The following is a 9,831-nucleotide window of genomic DNA, read 5'->3' as shown; positions in this document are numbered from 1 at the left end:
ATGGCACCTGATCAATATTGTAAAAAACAAACCAAAAGCTAATATAGTATGTAGGAAACAGCCATATAATCAGTGTTATTATAAGCATATACAATCATAAACTCAGTAAATGTAAACCTTCTTCAGCGATGTCCTAAATGATAAGAAACCATAACAGCGAATATAATTATCTGACAACACAGGCCAGTTTGGGATATCTCCTATCACCAGAGGACAAATCTACTGTAATTTACAGAGCCATTACAGGATCAGATCAAGTTATTAAGACAAATACCAGAGACACTTTCAAGAAAACATTATAAAAATTGCTAACAGTGATGCAATTAACTGTATGAACGAACAGTAAATTAATCATCTTGCTTGCTGATTGTTTTTGTTTGCAGTGTCTAATGGTTTGATGATGACTATCTTTGTATGTTATGTGAGGTTTGAATGTTTATAATTGTTTGTTAAACTGTGTGATTTCTGTGTCAAACCCCAGGAAGAAACTAACGTAATGACGTCAAATAATAAACTAAACTAAACTGAACCATAAATATCAAATCTAAGACAAAGATAGCGAGGGAAAAGGAGCATAAAGGGAGTTGTAGTGGCCAAATTTGGTCACAAAAATCTGAATCAAACTTAAATCAAAGTGACTCTGACGCATCACGGGTATAAGAGTCCATTGTCCGTGCAAAGTTTCTGTGTTTCTTATGAGTAATTTATCCAAAAACAAGGAAGCAAACAAAAGAATTCATGTCTGTCACTGCTTCTCTCTGGTAAAAAACCATATGCCCACCCAGGTGCATGCTGGTACTTTACCTGCCTACCTAGAAGAATTAAACTGCAGGTGCCCACAGTGTGACCCAATTCACAAACAAAACAAAATACTAATTTTGCAAAAACAAAATACTAAATAAGAAAATAATAATGAAAGAAAACACTATCAAAATCTAATATAAATGAACATCTAGAATAATCAATCAAACAATACTACTTATTAATAGCAAAACAACTAAATACTAACAATTAATTTTAATTAACAATTAAATAGCTCCTACAGAATCTATTTCTACATTCCCAAATTAATATTAACTTTAAAAACAGGAAAAACATCTGTAAGGACACATAAAAAGATTACGGCTGTCAATCAACTGGAATATTTAATCACAGTTAAACTGTTCAAAATGTCCCTTAAAGGGAGATTTGTCAAGTATTTAATACTCTTATCAACATGGGAGTGGGTAAATATGCTGCTTTATCCAAATGTATGTATATATTTATTATTGGCAATCAGTTAACAACACAAAACAATGACAAATATTGTCCAGAAACCCTCACAGGTACTGCATTTAGCATAAAAAATATGCTCAAATCATAACATGGCAAACTGCAGCCCAACAGACAACAACAGCTGTCAGTGTGTCAGTGTGCTGACTTGACTATGACTTGCCCCAAACTGCATGTGATGATCATAAAGTGGGCATGTCTGTAAAGGGGAGACTCGTGGGTACCCATAGAACCCATTTGCATTCACATATCTGGAGGTCAGAGGTCAAGGGACCCCTTTGAAAATGGCCATGACAGTTTTTCCTCACGAATATTATAGTTATTTAGCCTCTTAAAATCTTTAAAAAATAAAACCAAAACACACACAGATGAAGCGCAGTGCTGAGATAGTTATGGATGGATGGTGAGGAGGAGGAGAACAGGAAAGAGGAAATGAAAGGAGATGAGGTTGATAATGAAGCAGAGCAGCGAGGAACACCAGCTTATTAACTGCTTCTTATCTGTTTCAGGGACCGGTGATAAGAGCTGATCGGGTTATAATGTGATCTGATCAGACCATCTTCTGCTGGGTGGCCATCTTCAGCCAACTGGACACATGTCTCTCAATCTCCTGAGAGGTGGAGGGAAGATTGTTGTTTAGGACTTTATCATCTTAATGTTTGTTATGCAGATTACGTAATAACATATCACGACGCATACATACCTCTCTGGCTTTCTTTAGCGAGCGTCGGTCTGTGACTCTCCTACTCATCATATCAGCACAGTGAGCCGTGTCCTTAATGAAAACGATCTGGGCTTCTTCTCCGTCCTCAGTACTCCTGTCCTGAACCACCGACAGGTCCTTCCATGGGTCAACTCCACCTGCGGTAATCATGTTATGGATTTTTAAATGAACCACTGTTTTGTGTTCTTTCACCTCCTTTCAGGTTCAGTCATTTGTTGTGATTTTGTTTCTAGTTTGTCTCACCGTTGACATAGAGCACCCTGTGTGTGTGTGGCTTGTCTCCTCCATAGTAAGTGTTGGTGAAGGCGATGCGTCCAGGCAGGGAATGCTGGGAAATGCCAAACACCATAGGACAGAGTTCAGTCTGGCTCCGCAGGGTCACCATCCCAGAGAACGGACAAGTTGCATCCTCGCAGGTTTGGTCTACACACACACACACACACACACACACACACACACAAAGAAAGGGTGGCATGCAGGGGGTGATTTTAGATTATTTTTATCGGTGCTCAAGCACACCTAAATTTCATCTCAGCACCCCTAAAAAATAATTATCAAACCCTATGTGACCCCCGGGATTGCCAGCGATTCCGGCCAACATTACTGTCTGTAAGAGGTTGTAGTGGGCTCAGTCTTAAAGCTATGAATATACTGGTATTTTATGAAATTAGAAAACCTGAGGAATCCATTGATATCAATGTCATGCTAGCTTGTCGGGAAGGAGGTTAAATAACGCTCCAATGTTAGAATAAATTCTGGCGAGGGACAACTGGCATGGCCATTTTCAAAAGGGTCCCTTGACCTCTGACCTCAAGATAGGTGAATGAAAATGGTTTCTATGTGTACCCACGAGTCTCCCCTTTACAGACATGCCCACTTTATGCTAAATGCATGCAGTTTTGGGCAAATACATGCAGTTGTTTGCATGCAGTATAATATATGTTATTTTTGCTTATTCTAAAAATGATGTATTTGAATATTTTTGCATACTGGGGTCCCTAAACAGTCTTGGAATTACATAAATTGGGTATCACTGTAAAGACTCTTGTGGATCCAGTGAACTGAATTGTCACCTGACACCTGAATTTTGTGTTTTCCTTTACATAAATAAAGACATTTCCACGATAACTTGATGCAGAAAAGGCAGAAATTGGTGCATAAAAATTCAGTGTGTTTGACATTCAAAATTTCCTAGGGGACAAACCCCAGACACCCGCTGTGTCATGTCTTGAAAACAAACCTACACTCTTGACTGTACGAATTGTCATTTGAGGCTGAGCCTCCTAACGGTCTGATCCTAGAATCGCCCCTTGTGTCAGGACATAGAAAGTATGATGGTTGACTATACAGTATGTGTGATGCAGTGTGTGTGCGTGTGTGCGTGTGTGCATGTGTGTATAGTACAGAAGCCAAACTCGGTGCAGGTCTGGTAGGTCCACTGTCTCGCGGCTCTCCTCCTGCCTGAGTGGAGGGACGTGTCCATCAGATCCTTCACTGTTTTCTCGTGGGAGACATCCAGACACGGTTCCTCACTGGTTGAATGGTAAATCTGCACAAACAAACACACACACAGAGGAAAACACACACAAAACAAAGAAAGCCCTTGGGTCCCTGGCTGCATAATTCTCCTGGCAAGAGAAATCCTAAAAGGTTGCACCTTTTCATTTTAGCTCTAGAGGCCTACAAGCCCGTCTCTTCATGAAAATGGCTCCACAGTGACATCTGCTGGTTATACTGTGCATGCAAAGAGAAAACTACAAGCAGGAGTTCATCCTTGTACTGTTTGAGTGTGTTTTCTATACCTGTGCAAGTTTAACAAGGCGGTTGTAAGCCTCCATCTCCTCCTCATACACCTCGCTCTTATTGGTCATCACACCACAGAGCTCACTAATAGACATGAGCACCCCTTCTTCATTGTACTGCACCGTTCCCATGATTATATCGGCCAGGTTTTGCATCAGCTCAATCTGAAGTGGAGGTGTAAGGTAAAAGAGTTATTTTCCACTCATTTGTTCTGCATCAGAATTGAAAAAAGAATAGTATAGTATGTAAAAAAAAATCATAAAAAGTCATTAAAAAAGATATAGAATAGTATGTAAAAGAATTTCATAAAAATCATAGTATAGTATGTCATTAAAATGTAAAAAAGTTATAATATAGTATGTAAAAAAATAATTAAAAAGTCACAAAAAGTTATACTATAGTATTTAAAAGAAAGTAATTAAAAAATCGAAAGAAAGTCATAGTATACAGTAGTATGTAAAAGGAAGTCATACAAATAATAATATAGTATGTAACTAAAATTACAAAAAAGTCATGGTATAGGATTTCATAAAAAGATAATAGTTAAAAGTAATGGATAAATGATTGAAATTATGAAATATTTCATGTATATGTTCTTGTTTTTTGTGTGTAGACTTTCGACAAATAGGGGCCTAGTTTCAGAAATTGTGTTTTAGCAATTGCAAAAAAAAACCTGTAACTATCTAGTTTAATATAATTCAAATTAGTGCAATTAAATTCATCTCATAGGGCTGTGGGATATCTGAAAGAAGAAACCAGTGTTTTAGAGTAGGCCTACAGGTTTGGTTTGTCCAGCATGTTAAGAACTCCTTAACAGTCTGATAGTGCTGTTCAAAGTCCCGTTTAGTGGTCACAAGTATGGAGAGTTTACTACACCAGCATGTGATGACAAATTCTCTAAACTCCTAAAACAATAACATAACAAAGGACAAAAATGCCCAAACAAAATGCCACAGAGAGGGTTCTTTGTTCCCCTTTGTTAAGCCTAATAACCAATAAATTTTTCCCCTAAAGCATCTCATAAAAACCAAAGCCGTCACCTGATCATCGAGATCTTTGGGGATCTGACAGCAGCCAAAGTCCTCGGCCACCTGGCTGGTATTCCCACCCATCAGTGCTTCCACAGCAGCAAAGGCTTCCTGCACACCAGCCAGACACTGCAGGAAGAGACAGGATGAGTAGTGTGAATTTAACACATGTGACAGACGGAAATGTAATTCTCATCACACGATGCACAGACAGGTGGCAGCCTTCACACCTTTTCTGAGCCACCGACTGCTTCGTTCATGAGACTCAAGCCAACAATCTGAAACAGGAAATCACAGATGTGAGAGTGATAGTGTGGTTATTTACAGGAGGCATTCATCACCAGGCTAATTAGTGACTAAAAACAATTCTGCATGTGCAATATGCAGGGCCATAGATACAAGTACACTAAGGTCATGTCCTTGGTAATATTTCTGGGAATTGGGCGGGTTTGATTACACACATATTAAAATTAAATAATGGGATGTGGAGGCAACACGTTCTCATCTCAACTCGTCGCATACTGACGCTTTGTCAAACCCCTCGATGTCACTTCTCCGTTGCAGTAAACACGTGATTAATGTTGAGAATTAAATAAAAACACTTGCTTGGGTTTAGGGAACAAAAACACTTAGTTAGGTTTAAAAATTAAAAGTAACCACGAATGAGTAAATAAATGGTAAAGATTTGGGATTTTTGTTTTGATAATTTGCTTACTTTTTCTTCTAAAGCTTGTAAAAAAATTCTTAGGTGCAAGGGTGGCATTTGGACACTTAAATTCAGTATTCTAATAATTCCTGGCTACGGCCCTGCTAATATGTTAATATTGTGACCATGCATTTGTGCCCGTTTACATTGCTGTAGGCCGAGAAGTCCAACTCGGCCCTGACAGGAGCGGAGGAGGCCACAGCTCCGTACACCAGGTTGGGAAACTGCAGCAGGAAGCAAGAGGAACACAGAAAAACTAATATGTAAGTTGATACATTCATATAATGTCTAATGTGTTGATTGTTTTCTGATCCGCTTGGCATATGCATAATAGAAAATGCATCTAATGCCTTTCACAAACTTGGGGATGCAATATAAGGTTGGGTTCTAAGTCTGGTGATGTTCTTATTTCTTATTGTCAATGAATCCCATGAGAAGGTCAAAACCAACAATGAATTGATCCTTTTGTCTGTGTAGCCAAAGCCTGATATGTCTTATTCCTCTGTGCCATGGAGCTCCATTGTTGTCCAGAAACTATTAAAAACGCATCAATAAGCCACAGTGTTGCTGACATGCTCGTTACAATGAACACGGCCACTGTAACTTTATTTTGAGTCAATCCCACCTACTCCATCCTGCTGCTGTAAATGCTCGCTAATGCAGCGTCCAAATCGACCTGGAAAAAAAACATCAACAAATAAACTATTTAGGCTACTCTTGTCCATATTTGTGATTCAGTTTGGAAGATTTCCATCTACAGTAGGAAAGACTGGGAGCCACAGACAGGGTAGAGAGACGGACAAATCCATGGTTGGTTTTGTTCTTTTTGTTGACAATGAGAAAGCAGCAGCCTCATCCTTTAAATCTGAACAAACAGGGCAGATTATTAATGATCATCTAGGACCTGAGTGTGACAGTGAATAAGCTGCTTGTCTCATGTGTTGGTTAATGTCATATATATATGTGCACCTTTCCTCTGAACCAGGCGGACAGAGCTCCGGAGTACGAGCCTCCGAAGCTGATCCAGGTGTTCCTGTGGCTCAGATTGAAGCTTTGGCTGATGTACTGGTGGAATACAGCCAAGTCAGTGAGTCTAGACACAAAACACACACCAAAAAACTCAGTTTAACCATTTCAGTCTTTCACCTGACACACACACACATTATAGATACATGCACAGGCAAAGGCATATACTGAAACAGATAATAGATCAAATAGGGCAACACCTGTCCTGGTGTTCCCTTGAGTATCCTGGAAAAAGTGTACCATTCAAGATCACTGTCTGATCATTGTCCCCCCCACTGTATATGTGATTTTAACCTGTCACATAACGTCATGTGTGTAATATAGTGGACAAGATTTTGTGTGGCAAACCAAATACTCACACACACACACACACTTATAAATAGACAGCAAGAAGGAGAGGGAAACTGAATGAACATAAACAAACCAAAAAGAGACACATGCACATACATATGCAATGAGGGAGAGGAAGTGAGGTGAAAGAAACACACACACACACACACACACACACACACACACACACACACACACACTGGTAGGGAGCCAACACTAACGCCTGCTGGCTGCTCAGGTCTGCCAGGTTCTCCGTTTTCAGGCCGTCAGGGTTGATGCTGTCGCCATAGAAACGATGCTCCAGAGCCAATAGCAGAGCCCCGTGCTCTTCAGCCATGTCAACATGGTGACCTGGGAAAACATGGTCATAGCAGATAAGATTCAGTGTGTAGCAAGGTCTAATACTTTTTTGAAAACAAGTAAAACACTGACACTATTAGGGGACCAAACCGTTTAAAGAATGTTTTATTTTCTTTGACATAAACCTTGTACTACAGGCTTTAAGTTCTGCAAAGTACGAAGAAGCATGTATAAGATATAGGGCATGATAAAGAAAAGATGATAAATATGCTTGCAAACACACAAGTGTCATCTGACTAACACACAACATGATGCTTCACTCATTGTTTCCACTTTCATTTCCAAATCTGTGAGGGGGTGTATCAGCTTAACCAATCTGCTGTTTTGTGTGTCAGACGGCGGAGGACATCCTACTGTACCTGCCAGAACGTCAAACTCAAAGATGGGCCCTTCTCCTCCGATGAAGAGGAACACTGGACCATCAGGACGCTGCCAGTGCGCCTCGTTCACATAGAACCTCTGGAAGAAAGAAATGCTTTATTCAGAATCACCCAAACCAGCAGTACATTCATAGGCTTTGTGTAAGTAATCCTGTATTTAACGCTGCATTGGACACATTTGCACATTGGCAGTGAGAGCTAAATGATGCTGAAGGTGAAAATGTCCAACCAGTCTAGATTTCTCCAGATGGATGCTCAGTTTAGCTGTTGTTTGTAGAGCAAAGTAAAGGCAGCACAGTTCAGTGGGACAGGATACTGATGTCAGCTGAAAAGCAGCTGTTTTGAAGAGGAAGAGGAAGAAGAAGAAGAAGAAGAAGAAGAAGGGACCTGAACACATGTATTAATGGAGAAATGTCAAAGCGAGGGGGCTGCCCATGGACAGGCGCCCCGAGCAGCTGGTGCCTTGCTCAAGGGCACCTCAGCAGTGCCCAGGAGGTGAACTGGCACCTCTCCAGCTTCCAGCCCCCATTGTTAGCTTTAATGCTTTGGAAAAACAGTTGAACAATCCTCAGAAATAACATACGATTGCGTCGTATTTGATGCTTTAAATGAAACATTGCCTTCGTGAGATCATGTATGATTGCTTCTTATGTCTGAAATGTCTCAAGGCCTTTATCATGTCATCATCTTCACTCACACTGTCATTGATCTTTCTCTACCTGAGGGAAGGTGCTGACGTCTTGTCGGTTGAAGTGGTCCAGCTGCTGGTGAATCCTGCCCTCCTTCACATGTTGGAGAGGCTGACGACTACTGATCGTCTGGAGTTGCTGCTTGGCTTCCTGCAGCTGGAGATTACGCACACGCTCCTTGATCTTCCTCAGAATCCATCCTGGCATTAAAAAAAAGAAACCAAGAAGCAGGAAGAAGAGAGGAGGACAATGATGGGAGTCATTTCAGCAGCCGTACTGACCTGCTAGCCTCCATGCATGCACCAGAGGTGAGTACTTGCTCTAAGAAGCCTCCTATGCGGCTCTATCAGCCATTTGATGCATAAAAACAGCTTATGTTCATGTCATTGATGTGATGGTTTGCAAAAATACCTAAAACTCGACCTACAAAATCTCTGATCTATTTCAAGAACAGTCATAACATCAGTTCCCCCAAGGGATTCACTGTCAGCACCAGCTTCTCTTTTCTTTTGTCTTCCGGCTCAAATGTGACAACTGAAAACATAAATAACCTTGAAATATGACTCGATCGCCTCAGATTTGTCATATTTGTGCTGGAAGTATGATTTCAACTTTAGCAAATCTTGATATGTGTGAATTGCTTTGATTTTTTTTTTTGTGTGTGTGTGTATCATCAAGCTGTCAAGTTTTAAATCTGTGAGTAAACACATTATCACATCCAGTTGAGCATCAACTCACCTGCATCAGTTGAGTTTAAGAGGAGTAGAATGATGAGACAGCGGGCCGGTGAGAAAAGCATCTTTACCACCAAATCAGGAGACTTTAAGTTAAATGTAATGCATGTCCAATCTGCAGGACGCCACCTCTCATCAGCTCCCTATATAGTCCCTGATGATGAGGTGATCCCTTGTGATATGACCTGTGCATTATTATGATCTGCATTTGGCATATCATGAGACTGTGTGTGTGTGTGTGTACCTGCCACATATAAACTGCTCAGCAAAATAGAGCGTCAGCTTGGTGATGTAACGAGATCTCTCTGCCTTGTCATGGCGTTTTTGGAGTGGTTGAGTTACAGGAGAAAACCCACACACACACACACACACACACACACACACACACACACACACACACACACGCAGACACGCACACAAACTTAATCCCAAGAAACACTCACGGTGTCTCTCAGTGTTGTGTGTTCTTAAGGAGCAAAAGAAAGACACAGTGAGTTGCTCTGATAAGAGAGTCGACTGAATACTTAAAATGTAGGCTAATGAATTTGTAATTTAAAATGAAAATGTAATTAATGAAATGCTTCGTTTGAGTTCATACATCTCAAGCCTGTCTTAAAGGTCCGGTGTGGATCTGGTGGTATCTAGCAGTGAGGTGAGGAGATTGCAACCATCTGAAGCCTCTCCCGGGTGCCAAGTGTGTTGGAGAGCTACAATGGCTGACGTGAAAACGTGAAAGGATCTCTCTAGAGCCAGTTGTTGTAAGAGTAGCGTTGGTCATT

At 40.6% G+C, this 9,831-nt stretch overlaps 1 protein-coding gene across 1 annotated transcript; it reads right to left on the bottom strand.

Annotated features, from left to right (window-relative positions):
* Nucleotides 1-1,582: 1,582 nt before the first annotated feature.
* On the bottom strand, nt 1,583-9,117 carry prss16 (serine protease 16). The gene is made up of 13 exons (XM_074640589.1): nt 9,057-9,117; nt 8,349-8,518; nt 7,609-7,708; nt 7,111-7,240; nt 6,503-6,626; nt 5,680-5,757; nt 5,058-5,105; nt 4,840-4,956; nt 3,799-3,963; nt 3,401-3,545; nt 2,240-2,419; nt 1,976-2,133; nt 1,583-1,882 (listed from the first exon to the last, which is right to left on the bottom strand). Exons 1-13 carry the CDS (start codon nt 9,115-9,117, stop codon nt 1,823-1,825), a joined length of 1,536 nt encoding a protein of 511 aa, XP_074496690.1. The 3' UTR covers nt 1,583-1,822.
* Between the last annotated feature and the right edge of the window lie 714 nt (nt 9,118-9,831).

This window comes from Sebastes fasciatus, chromosome 7 (genome assembly GCF_043250625.1).
Source record: "Sebastes fasciatus isolate fSebFas1 chromosome 7, fSebFas1.pri, whole genome shotgun sequence".
NCBI lineage: Eukaryota > Metazoa > Chordata > Actinopteri > Perciformes > Sebastidae > Sebastes > Sebastes fasciatus.
The sequence above is the reverse complement of the archived record's forward strand: the minus strand, read 5'-3'. Positions and strand labels throughout refer to the sequence as shown.